This window comes from Octodon degus, unplaced genomic scaffold (genome assembly GCF_000260255.1).
Source record: "Octodon degus isolate 3935 unplaced genomic scaffold, OctDeg1.0 scaffold00310, whole genome shotgun sequence".
NCBI lineage: Eukaryota > Metazoa > Chordata > Mammalia > Rodentia > Octodontidae > Octodon > Octodon degus.
In genome coordinates, this window is record NW_004524886.1 from 1,173,550 (window position 1) to 1,191,477 (window position 17,928).

The window sequence follows — 17,928 nt, forward strand, 5'->3', positions numbered from 1 at the left end:
GGCTTTCTGAGGGACTTGAGGGTGTGTCCTAGGTCATAGGCAGAACCCACAGCAAGCAAACCAATGCTGGGTCAAGGGAGGCTGTTGATGAGAGTCACAGTCTACCCTGACTGGGAGACAGGACAGAAGTGGTGATGTGTCCTGGCCAGGCAGCTGTCTCTCGGGTGGGGGTTGAGAGTGACTTGTAAGCACCTTCGGGGTGTTCAGCTCAGCACCCTGCAGCACAGGGTGGCAGTCATCATGCTCGCACTGTTCCGTTGCAGACTCAGATTTGACTGTGTGGGTGGTGGTGGTGATGCAGGTGGAGTGGGGGAAGCTTGACACACAGGCTTGGGTGCAGCCCCAGGGAGGCCAGGAGTGCTGGCTCTGGGCCTTTTGGCTCTTGATCCAAGTAGTTTTGAGTTTTGTCAGTGTGGGCTTGTCAAGCAGCCACTGCCAGCAGCTGCGAGCCCCTCAGTGGGTCTGGGGAGACCTGAATTTCCCCTCAGCTGGCAGAGCCCTGACTGATTGACTGTGCCCTCACAGGCCAGAGTGTGTGCATTGCTGAGGACCTGAAGGATGCCGAGGTGCAGGAAGGTGCCTCAGCCACTTTCTGCTGCCGCCTGTCCCCTGCTGACTATGGCCCAGTGCGCTGGTTTCTGGATCAGATGCCCCTGCATGCTGATGGGCTCCATGAAATTGAGGCCCAGCCAGGGGGCTACCATGTGCTCACCCTGCGGCAGCTGCAGCTCAAGGATACGGGCACCATCTACTTTGAGGCGGGTGACCAGCGTTCCTCTGCTGCTCTGCGGGTCACAGGTGGGTGTGGTACTCATAGGTAGGGCAGCCATGATTGGGGTGCCACCAAATCTGTGTGGCTCAGGTGCCGCCTTGTGGAGAGGCACGGCAGCTTAGGGGTGGCTGTGCTCATAGGTGGTAAGGGTAGCTGGCCTGGGAGTGCCGGCTGGTTCTTGGCTGGTGGTTGTAGAGTGCTGGTCTGAGCTGCTTCCAGAAGCATCCTCCTGGGGAGTTCAAGGACCCTTAAAGGTTGTGTGCTGGCTGCTTCCCATGTGGTGGGAGCCGTGGAGCTGCCCCACTGGCTGCCCACCTGTGCCACAGTTGGCCCAACTCTCTGGCACTGTTTCTCTTTGTCCCCAGAGAAGCCGAGCATCTTCTCCAGGGCACTATCAGATACCACAGTCGTGGAAGGGGAAGACCTGACTCTGTGCTGCGAGACCACTGCTCCAGACAGCCCCATGCACTGGACCAAGGATGGGAAGATACTGCGGCCTTCCGCCCGGTGCCAGCTGAGCTACGATGGTGGCCGTGCCAAGCTGGTTATCACTGATGTCAGCCTGCAGGACGGCGGGCGGTACAAATGCGAGGCTGGCGGAGCCTCAAGTAGCGCTATTGTCAGGGTCCATGGTGAGTCCAGAGGACTGCAGCCTGCCTTTTCACATTGACATGGGCATAGGGTGGGTAGACACCCACAGGGCATGGGGTCCTGGACACCATCCAGCGCCATTGCTGCCCTCGGTTTGGGGAGTGGCAGGCTCAATAGCTTTCTCAACTGCCTCCTGTCTCAAGGTCTCTTCTCCCCTGCAGCAGCTCCCTTGCGCTGTCTGGGTCTCCACATATGGCCATTGTTTTTCACCCTATTTGCATCTTGGCCTTGCTCAGTCATCCCTGGTATCTTCTCTTTTTGCTCCTATTTCTCATTTATGCCTTCTTCACAGATAGGCAGCCTACTTGCATGGACTTATCTCTCGGTACTTGAGGCTGGGGTCTGAGGCTGAGCTGCCCTGGGGCCAGCTTTCCCTGAAAATTCTCTCCATGGCCCAATTGGTCATCGTCTGTGTGCCTCTGTCCTGGTCTTCTCTTCTAAGGATACAAATCTAAAATTAGGACCTCCTCCAGTAGCCTAACTTTACAGTTGTCACTTCAAGGCCACAATGCCAAGCACCCCCTCCCCTCCCTCGGTTGTGCTGACCTTTGCATGCACTGTCAGACCTGTGCTCATCTCCCTGGTCCCTCTCAGAGCCTTGCCCACCCCAGCTTAGCCCACGCAGTGTCCTGCCTAAAGCCAAGCTGAGCTGTGTCTGTCTGCAGCTCGGCCAGTGCGGTTCCAGGAGGCCCTGAAAGATGTAGAGGTGCCAGAGGGTGGTGCGGCTAAACTTCGCTGTGTGCTGTCATCTGTGGCCACGCCCGTGGAGTGGCGTCATGGGGAGGATGTCCTGCGGTCTGGCAGTAAGTATGGTCTACACCAGGAGGGCACTGTGTTGGAACTGGTCATCCGGGACCTGCAGCCCCTGGACAGTGGCTACTACTCCTGTTCCTTTGGGGACCAGAAGACCTCGGCCATGCTCACTGTGAAGGGTGAGTGTTCCTGTCTGCTGTGCCCACGGGCCACTGTGGGACCCCTTGGTGCATGGATTTTAAATGAAGATGGCATCTCTGTCCCCTTTGACCTTGTTCTAGCTCTGCCGGCCCACTTCATAGGAACGCTGAGAAACAAGGAGGCCACAGAAGGGGCCACAGTCACACTACAGTGTGAGCTGAACAAGGAGGCCACTGTGGAGTGGAGGAAGGGAACAGACAAGCTCAGAGATGGTGACAGATACAGGCTGAGGCAGCATGGTGCCGTGTGTGGGCTGCAGATCCGGGGCCTGGCCATGGCGGATGCTGGGGAGTACGCCTGTGTGTGTGGGCAGGAGAGGACCTCAGCCACACTGACTGTGAAGGGTAATGACTGTGTGGCCATGTCATCCCATGCGCTGGGGCCCATGTACCGGCCTCATGCTGTCTCTCACGCGGGCTGTCTTCTCACCCATGCCTGTCCTGCTTTCTTCCCATCCTGTTGGCTATGATGGTGTTGGCTGGGTGAACAGGGGACACCCAGCCATTTGTAAGCCTCTCTCTGTTTCCTGTAGAGTCTATGTTTTGTCTTCCTCTGGACATGTGCTTCCCAGGCCCTGTGGTAGACCTGACCCTGCTGGTGTCTGTCTGCCCCTTCAGCCTTGCCGGCCCACTTCATAAGAAAACTGAGAAACAAGGAGGCCATGGAAGGAGCCACCACCATGCTGCAGTGTGAGCTGAACAAGGAGGCCACCGTGGAGTGGAGGAAGGGGGCAGAGACACTCAGAGATGGTGACAGATACAGGCTGAGACAAGATGGTGCCATGTGTGGGCTGCAGATCCAGGGCCTGGCCATGGCGGACGCTGGGGAGTACACGTGTGTGTGTGGGCAGGAGAGGACCTCGGCCACGCTGACTGTGAAAGGTAATGACTGTGTGGCCTGTGTCTATCTGTGCTGTGCTTTCCTCAGCTCTGCTTTGTCCTGCAGTGAGTGTGTTTCTTGCTGCTGTGCAGAACATGTCCTGGAGCCCAGCAGAAGATGGGGTTGTTTCTCAGCCCCTCAGGGAGGAGTGAGGAAAACCGGTTATAAAAGATGCAGTGGTGGGTCTGGGGACACATCAGGAATGGGAAATGGCACGCAGGAGGCAGAGTTAATGTCCATAAACAGGACCCAGAGTGACTACAGTGTGGTCTCATCCTCTGGGGAGGGAGAAGAGGCCCAGTCTGTATGGTAAGGGGGCGATCTTTGTGCAGAAGGTTGACCCAGGGACCATTTTGTTGTCTCGGGTACACTGGGATGGACCTTTGCGGGTCCCCCTCTGGCAGCCCCGCCCCATATCCTGTGTTCCCCACAGTGTCTGTACCCCACTGATTACCCAGGTCACAGGTCTGCCCTTGCCACAGAAGGTGCCAGGGCCACACTATCATGTGAACCGTGCAGGGTGACCCCAGGTGCAAAAGGGGCTGCCTCGGTGCCTCACTCTCAGGGATGTGTGGGTGCAGATTGAAGCAGGTTATGGAGCTGTGGGCCATATAGGTAGGCGCATACTGCCCTTGACCACTGCTGGCTCTGTGTACTCAGTGCCTGAACCTATGACATTCCATCCATGGAGGAGCAAGGCCCCTAAGTCTTGCCTTGCAGGACCTTGGGGGAACTGGGATCCCTGACCTGATGTGGCTGACCACCTGGGGACTAGGGCCTGGATCATATCTTAACAGGGAAGCAGAGGAAGTGAAGGTAGATGCAGACCTCAGGTGAGGACAGCTGAACCCCTGCAGCCACAAGGCTCTCATGGCCTCCACTCTGCCTCAAGAAGAGCTCCTTGGGGCAATAGATGAGAGAGTCAGCGCTGGGACAGGCATCTGTCTGCTTGAGGCTGTGGGGCAGTACCTGCTGTGGGCAGAGATGTGGGGCAACTTTGTGAAGAAACCCCATAACCATACCACATCAAGCTGTGCAAAGGGAGTCCACAGGCACCTTCTGGGGCATGGTACCCTGTGTCCTGCCAGGAGGTGACAGAAGAATGTGGCCTCTGAGGCCCATCCTGTAGCTTTAGAAGATTCGGAAGTTGAGCTGGGGCAAGCTGAACCTTCCTTAGGACCCAGAGGGCTGCTGAGGAGCAGGAGAAATGGTGTCCCACACAGGAAGGGCTGAGGATGGCAAGCACCCTGTTCTGACCTTTCTGGAGAAGGCTGCCATTTCTAGAAGTCACTCCTGGACCAGAGTCCCAAATGCCTAGAGTTGCTGCTCCTTGGAGGCCAGCAGTTGGACACAGTTGGCCACACTAGAGGCCCACTCTCTAGCTGGTACCCAGGAGCAACCCCAGCCTCAGAGTCTGGAGCTTGGCTGTGTCCTCTGCTCTTCTCTGACCACCTCCTGCAGAGGGCGTCTTGCTCCTTATTCATTGGACTTCATCATCTGCATGTACATTGGGAACCTGCCTGTGTCTGAACACAGGGGTCCAGGCCCCAGGCTATCTGCTCCAGGATGACAGTGCTGGGAGGGTAGGGGTGGCTTCTTCCCTTCCAGCTGGGCTGACTGGGAAGTGAGGTCTTATGTGAGCTTGTGGGAGAGTCCCAGGCAGCCTTCTGGGGCTCTGTCCCTCAGCCATGCCACAAGAGGCTATGGAGGGGACCATGGCCATGGCCACTGAGTAGCCTGGCAGGTTCTGGGCAGATCACATGACACCGAGGAGAGGCGGATCAGTGTGGCCCTTGGTTATGTCCACCTGTGCCATGGCCTGTAGGTATTCTGTGTCCCTGTCCTCATGTGAGTTCTGCCATTGTCAGTGAGGACCTGCACACAGGAGACTTGGCTGCTGCTTCCCACCATGCCGTTTGCCCACCATGTGTCTGTGCTTATCCTTAATCTCCACTCTGTAGTGCTTGCCCTTGTCATGTCCTGTCCCCTCCAATCTGCAGAGATCCTGATGTTTTTGTGTTCTCCTAAGCCCTGCCAGCCAGAGTCACTGAGTAAGAGGTTGCAGGAGCCATGGGGTAGACCCCATGGCCATGGGGCACATGGCCAGGGTGAAGGGAGGCACAGGCCACTGCCTGTGCCCCGCAGTCCCAACTTGTGGCCCCCGCCCTGCAGTGCTTGGTGTCTGCGTTGTACTGCTGGATCTTGTCTGCTCTGTGTGTTCAGATGGTGTGACTGTGGCTCTTTGGCACTCCACAGCACTGCCCATCAGGTTCACAGAAGCTGTGAGGTACAAAGAGGCCATGGGAGGGGACATGGCCACTGTGTAGTGTGAACTCTGCAAGGGAACTTCCAGTGTGTGGAGAAAGGGGAATAAAGGCTATCAGAGATGGGGACAGATACAACCTGAGATAGGATAGGGCTGTGTGTGGACTGCAGGTCCTGGGCCTCTCCCTTGGCAGAGGCCAGGGAATACTCTGTGTGTGTGTGTGTGTGTGTGTGTGTGTGTGTGTGTGCGCACGAGTGCGTGCATGTGCACATGTGGGAGAGGACCTTGGCCACACTGTCAGGAGTAAAGATCGTGTTCCTGTGGACCTGTCATTTTGTACCTCCACATTGTCCTTCTGCCTCTGTGTAACACAGCTGTGGTCCTCTGGGCAACTCTTAGCTCCTACAGTTGTCTAAGTACTATCCCTCCCAAACTCGTCTGTTTCTCCCAGTTACTTCTGTCACTGTCTGTACATGTTCTCTTGTTCATGTCCTGATCCTTGGCAGAGTACTGGCTCTTTTTTGTTCTTGTCCTGTGCAGAGGTGTCCAGGCAATCTCATGTCTTAGTCCCTGCTTGGCCTTTTCCAGCTATGCCTGCCAGGTTCAGAAAACGCATGAGAAATCAATGTTCTTAGCGTGTTTCTGGCCCTCCTTGGCTCTGTGAGTGGTGGGGCCAAGGAAGCCAGGGAAAAAGCCGTGGCCGTGATATTGAGAGGATACCTCAGCGGAGCCCCCAGACTCCACTCAGCAAGTGGCCATGGCCAGAGGGTTTTGTGTCTTCAGTGATGTCCATATCTGTCTTCCTGCTCAGGCTATGATTGTGTCCATGCTTTTCTGACCTCTCCCAGCCCTGCCCGCCAAGTTCACAGAAGGTCTCAGGAATGAAGAGGCCCCAGAAGGTGCCACGGCCACGCTGCGGTGTGTGCTGAGCAAAGAGACCCCTGTGGAGTGGATGAAAGGGACAGAGGCCCTCAGAGACGGGGACAGATACAGGCTGAGGCAAGGTGGCCCTGTGTGTGAGCTGCAGATCCGGGCCCTGGCCATGGTGGACGCTGGGGAGTACGTGTGTATGTGCGGGCAGGAGAGGACCTCGGCCACACTGACTGTGAAGGGTAACAACTGTGTGGCTTCTTCTCCTACTCCTGTTCCTTTTTCTTTTCATCTCTCTGTGTCACTGTGTCATTTCTATAGCCCTGTGTGCGCCCTCTCCCATGTGCATGCCGCCAGCACCCCGGGCACCCTGGTTGGGATGCTGTGCACCCTGCTGTGATCAGTGATGATTGCTGGGGGGCTTCCTGGGTGGCAGCTGTCCCCAGAATGCGCTGTGCCTCCTGATGTGCTGAGGGAAGGTATGCCCTTGGGGCATGGGCACTGTGGAGCTCCTGAGGGAGATGGTCAGGCTGTCCTTCCACATCTCTTGTGCTGGTTGCTGGACCCTGGGGCTCTGTGCCAGGCTGGAAACATTGCTGCCGTCATTAGTGCGGGCCTCCCTGTAGTGTGCAGACCCAGTACTCTAGACTGGAAAGCTGTTCCTGTAATTCTGGAGGCCAGAACGCACATCAGAGTGTGAAGAGATTTGAGACCTTTGGTGGCAGACATCGTCCGTGTGTGTGTGTGTGTGTGTGTGTGTGTGTGTGTCCCAGTCTCCTCTTCTGTGGACACTTGGTGGCTTTGCATTGAGGCTACCCTGACAACCTCGTTTACTTTGACTCCTTTGAATTCTGTCTACAGGGAGTTGTGTTCTGGGGTTGGGTTAGGGCTTGTGTGTGAACTTGGGTGGGATACAGTTGAGGCTTCAGTACACTGTGGCCTCCCCGAACTGCTGCCCTTTTCACCTGCAAGCTCATTCCCTGACCCTGCCAACCCAAGATTCAGCCTGCGATGCATCCAGGCTAAGTCCAACATCTCAGTGTCATTTCCATTAAGTGGGGGATGTGGGGTATGGCTTGTCTTGAGCAGAATTCCTCCCTTGCTCTGAACCTGTGGCCCCAGACATGGTATGATTCCCCCAAGGGAGTGAGGGAAGACAGATGCATATAGACATTTTTACCCAAAAGGGGGAAATTGTGCAGAAAAATTAGGCCTTGGATCCCAAGCTAGTCTGAAAAAGTAGGACAGCTTTCAGTGAGTTTTAGGCTAGAGCATGCTGGGGCTCCTCACTGTCCTCTGGCTCCATCAGAATGGTCATCTGCCCTTCAGCCCCGGTAGCTGTGTCCCTCCCTGGATAGGAGAGAAAGGGTCCTGGCCTTGGGGCCCCTAGGACAGGGGTGCCCCTGTCACTCTGACCCCTCGTGGTCACCCTTCTGAAGGACAGCAGGTGTGCAGCCAGTGGCCTGTCAGCTCATCCTTTGGGTCCAGGAGCTTTGACAGTCTTCATTTCCTGTGAGCCATCCCACAGTGCAGCATTTTGGCAGGCGTGACATCCACAAAACCCTTTTTGGTCCATGCGGTTTGTGGGGTTCCAAGTCTCTGAACAAGAGGTTCCTCCCTAGATCTCCCCTGGGAACGAGAAGTAATAATGAGTCAGGTGAGATGAGATGATTGTCTAGCCAAATCCTCAGGGTTTGCTCAAGAACCTGCCCCCCATAGTATGGACATACCAACAGTTGTGTTAGTTTTCAAGTTCTTCCTTTTTGCTAAATAATTCTTTCTTCAGTTTGTCTGTTTTCCCCCATTATATTACAATAAGTAAAGAGAAACCAGGTTGTACCTGAACACATTGCTTAAAAATCTCAGCTGCATGTCTAATTTCAGTATTCCTACTTTCTTCCTTTCACAAAACATCGCAACACAATCTGGCCAAGTTCTTTGCCTCTTTATTACTGGGATCCCCTTTTTCCAACCACTCATTCTCCATTTCCATCTGAAGCCGACCAGAAACATCATTAATGTCTGTACTGCTGCTAAGGGCCCAACAGGGGCCACAGGGTTTTTTGGTAACATGTACCTCAGAAGTCTCCCAGGCATGAACCACAACGCAGTTCTGAAGCCACTTGCAGGTCTCTGGCGTAGATGCGGCAGTGCTTGCTCCATCATGGACCTGCATCAGAATTCTGTTGCTGGGACACCACAATGAAGTGCTGTAGGCTGGACTGCTACTAGAGGTGCATTTCCCCTGTGTGGAGGCTGTGCCTGAGGCCAGATGGCCTGGAGCTCGGGTGCCTTTGAGGCCTCAGCTTCCAAGAAGCACTCATCTCCCATGTCTTCCTGCAGTACTCCTGTTGGCATCCTACTTCTTTCTTACGAGGGTGCCCATCATCTTGGGTTAGCCCCCTGCATCCTTAAAGGCCCCATTTCTAGATAGTTAGTTTCTGAACTGTAGGAATAGGGATTCAACATGTGACTCTCTGGGGGCACAAATGACAGAAGTAACCAGGTGGCTTGGTTACTTGTCCATTATGACTCATGGAGCCCATGCTGTGGACTTAGGAGATGCATATCAGGGCAGGGTGTAGGGCTGAAGGCAGGGGAGGCAACTGCTCCTGGACCACTGGGTTTAGGAATGAGCCAGGGAGGAGCAGCGATAGGTAGTCTGGCTCCAGTCGTGGAGACGAGGACATGTGATGCAGAGGATGTGGGGCCTGGTGTGTCCAGGTGTGGCTGGTGCTGGATGGGAGGCAGGGAGAGGTCATGACAGGTGCTATCTGTGGGGACACATGAAAGGTCCATGTTGTTGCACAGGTGAGCTATCGGCTGGAGTAGGCTGTCATGCTTCCCTGCAGTGAGAGTTATACTCTATAAAGACAGATCTGGAATGGAGCCCATCTCCTAGCCAACCTGCACTTCTGCAGGCAGAACGCAGGTGTCTTACTCAAGGATCCACGCCTTCCTGTGACTCTCCAGCCTTCCTGCATGCTGAAGTCATGACTCCAGAACCATAAGGGTTTGGTAGCTTGTCTGTCTACCTACATGGTTCATCCAAGACCTGCAGTCCCTGGAGGCCAGGGAAGGGGCCATGGCAGCACTGTGGTGTGAGCTGAGCAAGGTGGCCCGGGAGACTGGATGAAAGGGATGAAGACTTTCAGAGATGGGAACAGACACAGCCTGAGGCAGGAGGGTGCTGTGTGTGAGCTGCAGATCCAGGGACTGGCTGCAGTGGATGCCGGGGAATACTTGTGTGTGGGGGCAGGAGAGGACCTCAGCCATGCTGACCATCCTGGGTAAAGACTGCAAGTGGCCACATAAAATTAGTTTCCTGTGTCCAAGTATTGACCTCATGCCGTACCATCACTCATCCTCTGTTCCCTCCCTGATCTGACATCTCTCCTTGCCTCTGCATGGCTTTGCAGCCTTAGCACCTTGTGCCATAGTGGGTTCTGCCCTTTTCCTCATTATTTTCCTCAAAGTTTTGTAGAAAACCTGAAGTTCTGTATATGTGTCATTCAAAGGAAGAGGCCTAAGGATTCCACAGAAGTGGTGTGTGTAAAGGCTGGGCTGAGGGAGGTAACGATCTACAGGTTTCACTTAGCACGCACAGTGGAGGGTTTCTGGTGCAGTCTTGCGTCTCCTCCGTGGTGTCTGCATCCATCCTCTCCATTCCTCTACATGTGCTCAGGCTCTGACTGTGTCCATGCTTTTCTGACCTCTCCCAGCCCTGCCCGCCAAGTTCACAGAAGGTCTCAGGGATGAAGAGGCCCCAGAAGGTGCCACGGCCACGCTGCGGTGTGTGCTGAGCAAAGAGGCCCCTGTGGAGTGGATGAAAGGGACAGAGGCCCTCAGAGACGGGGACAGATACAGGCTGAGGCAAGGTGGCCCTGTGTGTGAGCTGCAGATCCGGGCCCTGGCCATGGCGGACGCTGGGGAGTACGTGTGTATGTGCGGGCAGGAGAGGACCTCGGCCACGCTGACCCTCAGGGGTAAGGTCCTTCTGCCACCCTGCGCTGTGTTTGGGATGTTGCCCTGGCTTCATCCTGTCTCTTCCTGTGACTGTCCCTTTTGTCTTCTGTGTTTCTCCACCCTGTCTGGTCTTTTGCTGCAGCACGGCCTGTGTCAAGGTGTCTGTCCCAGTCTCGCACATGCCCTCACGCAGCCAGGTGTTGTCATGGCTACAGAGCTCCCACCTTTTGCTTCCCAGTCAGCCAACCCCTACCCCTGCCTCAGCCTCTGCATGCCACTCTCACCCAAGGTGCTTGTCTGGCTGGTGGCTTTGACACCTGGGCAGGAGTTGGTTCTGATGCTCTGTGTGTCCAGCAGGGTATAAGTGTATGTCACATTTATTGCCCTAGAGCATGGATCCCTGCTTGGGGTTCTGAAGGATGGAGCCCTGCCTTCCTTGGAGACCATAGGACATGGTCATGCCCTCAGATCTGTCCTTGGCAGGAGACTCGGCCTTTAAATATGAAGGACATGGCCCTATCCTAGAGCCTGGGAGGAACAGAGCTATGTCCTTGGGTGTGCATCTGGAAGCCAGGGGCCTGTCCTGCGTGGTCTGAGGGGGTTTCTGCCCCAGGTGTTGGGAACACAGCCCTTGACACGGCGCAGTCTCTGGCAGTCACCAGAGAAGCCGTGCCCATGCTTTTCCTGCCCCTTCCCTGTCCTGTGGGCCCACCCAGGCCTGTGCTCCCTTGAGTCCTGGGCTAGGTGTGTGGGTCTCCAGCTGCCCCTGCCCTCAGCCCCCCAGGTGGTATTCCGGGAGCCGCTGCAGAGCCTCCAGGCTGAGGAGGGTTCCACAGCCAGCTTGCGATGTGAGCTATCGATGCCTGACATCCCTGTGGTCTGGAGCAAGGGTGGCCTGGAGCTGCAGGCTGACAAGCGCCGGGAGCCAAAGCTGCAGGGCCACACTGCGGAGCTGGTGCTGCGGGACCTGCACCGTGAGGACGCGGGCGAGTACAGTTGCACCTGTGGGGCCCAGGCCACCAGTGCCACACTCACAGTCACAGGTGGGCACTGCTGCTCTGGAGCCCAGGCTGCAGCCTTTCTGAAGGACCCAGGACAGTTGAGGGTGGGACTTCCTGGGTGCTGTCCACCCAGCCACACCTGCGATGCCCTTGCCCAGGCTGTGCCCTATTTCCCATGCCAGGGCCACTCAGGCTCCTGCCCTCCTGCTCCATGGTGGCCTTGGCAGCTTTCCTCAAGATTGTCATCCAGTGTGCACCCCCGGTTCCCCAACCACCCCACTTCCTGCCCTGCCCAGGCTCCCTGCTCCTCCTGGCTGCACCCCACAGAGGCGCATGGTTCCTCTGCCCTCACGCCCTCCCCCACTCCCTGCAGCTGCACCTGTGCGGTTCCTGCGTGAGCTGCAGGCCCAGGAGGTGGTGGAGGGGGACACAGTGCACCTGCGTTGTGAGCTGAGCCGGGCAGGTGCCAGTCTGGAGTGGCGCAAGGATGCCTTGCAGCTCTTCCCTTGTGCCAAGTACCAAATGCTGCAGGAAGGCTTAGCTGCTGAGCTTCAGGTGTGTGGGGCGGAACCAGAGGACTCGGGTGACTACACGTGTGACACAGGCCACATGCAGAGCACAGCACATCTCGAAGTCCGAGGTAAGCTGTCCTAGGAATTGACAGCATTTGCTCACAGGGGTGGGTGGCTTGGAGCCTGGCAGTAAGAGTCTTTTTTGCCCCAGCTCCTAAGCCCAGGTTCCAGTCCCGGCTGGAGAGTGTGGAGCAGGAAGCAGGTGGTGTAGCCAGGCTGTGTTGCCAGCTGAGTGAGGCAGAGCCTGAGTCCCCAGTGCAGTGGCTCAAGGAGGGTGTGGAGCTGCATTCTGGGCCCAAGTATGAGATGCGGCGCCAGGGGGCCATGTGTGAACTGCTTATCCGAGGCCTGGAGGCCAAGGACACTGGAGAGTACGCATGTGCAGCAGGTGGCCAGAAGACCTCGGCCTCCGTCAAGGTCAATGGTGAGCCTGAGAGCGCAGGCTGCCTTCCTCCTCGTCCCTACCCTCCCTGTCTGCATCTGTTGGCTGTTCTTCACGTGAGGAACCTTAGCAGGGCACACTGAGCCTGCGGACCTGGCTGGCTGCCTTATGTCCGGTCTCCAGCTGACAGGTGGCACCACTAGGCCTGTAGAGGCAGCTGCCCCTGGGGAGCAGGTGCGGGAGGTGACAGAGGCTATGTGTGGTGGCAGAATGGTGCTGGTGACCAGGGTGGCTTCCCAGAGCCAAGGCTGTGGAACCATGGCCTGGGCTGAAAAAGGGGCCTGTCTTGTCCTCCAGAGCCCGAGGTGACCATTGTGCGGGGACTGGTGGACACTGAGGCGCAGGCTGATGCAGATGTGGAGTTCAGCTGCGAGGTGTCAAAGGCTGGGGCCTCGGATGTGCAGTGGCGCCTCCAGGGGTTGCCCCTGCAGAGCAACGAAGTGACAGAGCTGACTGTCCAGGATGGCTGCACCCACATCCTTCAGCTGAAGGGCGTGACCCTGGAGGATGCCGGCACTGTCTCCTTCCACGTGGGCTGCCACACATCTTCTGCCCAGCTCACTGTGCGAGGTGCTGGCTGCTTCTATCGCTGCCCTGGGAGGAGATGTCCAGGCTGGGCTCTGGGAGGGAGGCAGGCCTGGGCTTGGCTGTTTCCTGGAGGCTCTGGAATGTCGGAGAGGAAAGGTCCTGGCTGAGGGCTGAGTCAGGCATAACAAAGGGGTTGTTGGTGGCTCCCCAGTGTTGGTCCTTGGAGGGGTGACCCCAGTCCTGATCATCTCCAGCATCTTGAGGGATTAGAACCAGGGTAGGGGAGGAGTTGATACACCCACCCTTAGTTTATTGTCAGACTGGAGTGGGCTCAGGGAAGGACCTCTGAGGAACAGTGCATCCAGAACACAGGCGTGGAGGCTGACACCCATGCCTCCCCATATCCAGCCCCCAAGGTGACCATTCTGGAGCCCCTGAAGAATGTGCAGCTCAGTGAGGGCCAGGATGCTCACTTCCAGTGCCGACTGTCTAGGGCCTTGGGCCAGGAGGCCCGCTGGACCTTGGCTGGGGTGCCCTTGCAGGCCAATGAGATGAATGACATCACTGTGGAGCAGGGCACACTCCACTCACTCACCCTGCACAAGGTATGGCTCTGGACCTTCCTTCTGGCACCCTCTGGGTGGGGAGGACCCAGGAAAGTTCTCTGTGAGGGGATGGGGCTGGAGGATGGATTGGCACTCCTGGTCAGAACGAGGCCAGCAGAGCCAAGCAGCTTTTCTCTGCCTCCTCAGGTGACCCCCGAGGATGCTGGAACTGTCACTTTTCAAGTGGGCTCTTGTAGCTCAGAAGCCCAGCTAACAGTGACAGGTGGGCAGCCCCTTCCATGTCCAACCCTTGCTGGGGGTGTCTATTCCCTGCACAAGCAGCGTGGTTCTTAGGGGTACCTGTGGAGAGGGGTAGAGCCCAGCCTTCTCACAGCTGCCGATTACCCACTCCCTGGTTACTACAGCCAGGGAGGGCCACCGGGTGTGCTGGTGAAGGCCTCCTTGAGAAATTCTGTGGTATGTGGGGCCCCATGGAAGAACTGGCAGTGTCTGCAGGAGGAGGTGCAGAGTCTGGCTGCCAGGGGATATGCCCTGAAGTGGAGTCAGGGCCTCCTGTGGCACAGTCCTGTGTGCCTGCACATCTACCCTAATATACATTGCTTACCCAGTGAGTTCAGAGTGTGGACTCAGCAGCTAGCCCTGCCGCGTGTATGCGTTCAGAGCACATGACCCCAGGATGCAAACAGTGTTTTAGGAACACGCACCTTAGGTGGCATTTTGCTACTGGTGCTGGTCTTCTTCAGTGCTTCGCTTCAGTGTTCTTTGCTTGTTTAACTCTTGGTTCACAAGCTGGTCCCAAAAGGCCACTCGTTGTTCATCCATTCACCCACCCATTATCCACCCATCTAATAGCCCTCTTCAATTTGTCCCTTATCCACATTCACATCTGGCTATCTATCCACCATCCATTCACCTATCTACCCACCCACCATTTGTCAACCATCCATTGACTGTCTACTCATTCATCACCACTCATCCATCTGCTCACCCCTCCATGTGCTGGGCAGGGGGCAGTTGGATCCAGTGTCAGAACTCTGGAGTCCTCAGGGAACTGTGGACATGCCTCTTGGGGTGAAGGAACATCTGGTTCCACAGCTCTTCCTGGTATTGCTCTCTACCATTTATCCATGCATTTACTCAACTATTCCAATCCCATCTGCCCACCCAGTGCCTATCATTCATCCAGTCTTTTTTTTTTTTATTTTTTTGTGGTACTGGGGATTGAACTCAGGATCTTGTACTTGCCAGGCAAGTGCATAGTCTACTGATCTATCTCCCCAGCCATCCATTTATCATTGAACAGACCCTTGGAAACCCATGTCTGTGGTTAAGTCCTAGACCTCAGAATGAACCTGTCACTTGGCCCTTGTGGAGCTCTCTGTCTGCTGAGGGAGCTAGACAGGGAGACAGTGGATTCTGAATCCCATGCTCACCTGCCCTGAAACTTGAGAGAAGGGTGAATGTGGTTAGTTCTGTGGCCTGTGGGGCTGGAAGGGGCTGCCAAGTACTGGAGCCTATGAATGGAGCAGTGAGCTGGGCATTTCATAGACATTCTGAGGACAGGCAGTACAGGTGTGGGTGTTCACTAGATGAACACTGTGAGGGTGGTGCAGGGCTCTGCCCTAGGCTTGGTGTCCCCAACCTGGGTAGGTTGGTCCTTGTGTTGTTGCCCACTGTGGCCTTGGGAGAGCCCTGGCATGGTTGTACAAATGGGCATCGGGGTAGCAGTGGACACACAGGAAGGGGAGGTGGTCAGGTTGTACTTGGGGGCTGGTGTGGGAGTCTCATAGGAGAAGAGAATGAAGCAGCTCTTGAGGGAGGGCTTGCTAAGGGCACTGTGCTTCCCTGCCCAGCTTTGTCCTGTGTGTGTTCCAGGAGCTTCTGCCCACCATGTAGCTCTATGCTCCTCTGGGTAGAGGCAGCTGGACTTGGACAGCTGTGGACGGTTGTGTCCTAGAAGGAGGCCCAAGATGGCATGTGCCAAGTGCACAGAGATAAGCCCAGGGAGGGGCATCCTCCTTGCCTGGCAGGCAGCATGTGTGGAGGAAGCCTCTGGCTTTGTCCTTCTCTGGTGTGGGCCACAGGTCAGCCACGTGTGCATCGGTCTAGGAGTCGCAGCTCCTCTTCCTTTATCTGTGAAGGCCACCTGAGTGTCTGCCTGACATTTGGGCAGGAGATAGGGAGGGAGGGACTGTGTGGTGAGTAGTCCCTGGGGAGCCCCTTGAGCACGGCCCCCTCGTGTGATGGGCGGGAATGGTCGGACCCAGGGTCAGGATCCAGGAACTCCTGGACACAACACCTTGAGGAGAATGAGCACCTGTTTCCACAGTCCAGGGATGGAGGGCTCACTTCCCTGGGGACCCTGATTGGGAGCAGCAGCCCTGGGGCTAAGAGCTCATCCACGCTGCCTTGCCTTGTGTGTGCTGGGGCTGAGCCACTCCTCATAGGCTCATGTTGGGTGGTGTCTGTGACATCAGATTGGCCCAGCTACCTGGGTGGGTTTTCAGGCCCCAGCACACGTTGTTCTCCTGGAGTTAGTGGTGCCAGATCAGTGAGTCTCAGGACTGCCCTAGCATGTCCTGCTCTGATATGCCAGGCAGATAGTACACACAGACCTCCTCCCCAGGAGTGTAGTATGCTAACAGTGTTCTCACAACATGATGCGTGAGTAGAATGCTGAATGTGTATGGCCTTGTTCTGCAACAGACATTGCATGCTTGTCCTGTAATCCTGTTCTGACACTGTCTGTTCAGAGGCAGCTCAGGCTCTGCAGTGTGCAGCCCCAGTCCCATCAGATTGCTCCCTTCAGGTGCCAGCTGTGATCTCAGGTTATACCAGCACTTTTGCAGCTGTCATCAGCTTGCCGGGACAGCTTAGGGTCAACTTGTTACGGAGAGTCCACTCAAGAGCGGAGGGATGCAGCGGTCCTGAGCAGAGAGGCAGGGTGCACAGAGGTCCCTGCAAGTGCACTGGTGGGGAGCTCTGTGGGCTTGCTCGAGTGTCTGTTTATAGGGGCTTTATCTCCAGCTGCTTTGTGTCCCAGAGGCTGCTGGGCTGGGTCAGACCTGATCTTCATAGTGGCAGCTGCATCCTGAAACTGTCTAGGGCCCTTCCTGAGTTACTTCATTAGCATAAACCAGGTCCCTCAAGAAACTTTTGTTGTTGTTTTTACGTATTTGGTACAGGGTCTCATTGTGCAGCTCCGACTCATAGTGATCCTTCTGTTTTCAGCCTCCCCAGCACTGGGATTACAGGCATGCGCCACCATGCCTGGTCTCGGCCAACTCAGCACTCCCAGGGGTGGGGCCAGCATGGCATGTGGTATTGGGGATTGAACCCTGGTCTCTGCAGTTGCCTAAGCAGGTACTTAGACTGCTGAGCTATCTGGCCAGCCCTCTTCAAGACACTTCTGTCCCTCAGGAATCTGAGGGACAAAGATCAAATCCAGAACTGCATCATACCCAGCCACTGAACCAGGTGGCCCCACCTGGAAGGCGCTGGGCACTATAGCCAGCCTCCTTCTCACCCTGTTGTACAGAGGCAGCACTGTGCCTGGTTCGAGGCTTGGAGAATGTGGATGTCTTCGCAGGGGAGGTAGCCCTGTTCTCCTGTGAGGTGTCTCGTACAGGGGGGCCACAGGCCTGCTGGTGGCTGGATGGCACCCTGCTGCATGACAGCCCCCAGAGTGCCATCACTGTGTGTGATGGGACCATCCACTCCCTCACACTCTCAGGCCTGGGGGTGGCCGACTCGGGCACCATTACCTTCTGCGCTGGGCCCCTGGTGTCCACAGCCAAGCTGTTGGTCAAAGGTATCTGCCAGTGGGGACCTCTCAGCCGGTGCTTCTGCCTCTGCCGCTTGCATGCTTCCTGTGGGCTCTTGGGTGGTGGGAGGGCCCATGTGTACTGTTGACCCAGAGCAAGTCCTGTCTCACTCCCAGCCCAGGGCAAAGTCCTGTTGAACGCCCGTCCTGTGCTCCCTGCTGTGCAGGTTTGGCTACCATCTTGCTGGTTGCAACTCCCCAGCTGACAGGCCAGGCCTGAGGTGTTCTTCTTGGTCTCTGAAAGGAGAGGTGCCTGCCCCAGGCCCTGCCCCAGCCCTGCTCATGTTTGTTCCCACTGTGGGCTCCACTGGGTCTCTATGCCCATCTGAGTTAGAGCTGGTTGGGTAGGAAGGGCAGTGATTACCATGGTGCTTCTGTAGAAAATGGGGAAGGGTTGTGTAAGTCCCTGGAGTCAAAAGCTATGTGGAGTAGAATTTCAACAGTTAGGGCTAGGAGGGGTCCAGAGGGCTGACAAGGCTGTTAGAGGGGCTGAGGTGCTGAGCCGGGGCCTGCCAGCACAGGGGAGGTCAGAGCAGGATGTGTTTCCAGCAGGGCCGGGTGGCATGGCACATGACTGCAGCAGGGGCTGTCTGTGCAGGGCTCTGGGTGGTCGTACTGGGTCCCTGCTGCCAGCACAG

The 17,928-nt window shown here is 56.4% G+C and overlaps 1 protein-coding gene across 10 annotated transcripts in view; it reads left to right on the forward strand.

Annotated features, from left to right (window-relative positions):
• Obscn (obscurin, cytoskeletal calmodulin and titin-interacting RhoGEF) overlaps nt 1-17,928 on the forward strand; it is a 94,148-nt gene that overhangs the window by 38,082 nt on the left and 38,138 nt on the right. For all 10 annotated transcript variants that reach the window (XM_023707743.1, XM_023707744.1, XM_023707745.1 and 7 more), the window contains 14 exons: nt 526-798; nt 1,138-1,404; nt 2,089-2,355; nt 2,458-2,721; nt 2,995-3,258; nt 6,371-6,634; nt 10,115-10,378; nt 11,135-11,401; nt 11,733-11,999; nt 12,083-12,355; nt 12,671-12,943; nt 13,310-13,506; nt 13,654-13,729; nt 17,006-17,278. In XM_023707743.1, coding sequence (XP_023563511.1) covers nt 526-798; nt 1,138-1,404; nt 2,089-2,355; nt 2,458-2,721; nt 2,995-3,258; nt 6,371-6,634; nt 10,115-10,378; nt 11,135-11,401; nt 11,733-11,999; nt 12,083-12,355; nt 12,671-12,943; nt 13,310-13,506; nt 13,654-13,729; nt 17,006-17,278 — 3,489 coding nt within the window. The remainder of the gene's footprint in view (nt 1-525; nt 799-1,137; nt 1,405-2,088; nt 2,356-2,457; nt 2,722-2,994; nt 3,259-6,370; nt 6,635-10,114; nt 10,379-11,134; nt 11,402-11,732; nt 12,000-12,082; nt 12,356-12,670; nt 12,944-13,309; nt 13,507-13,653; nt 13,730-17,005; nt 17,279-17,928) is intronic.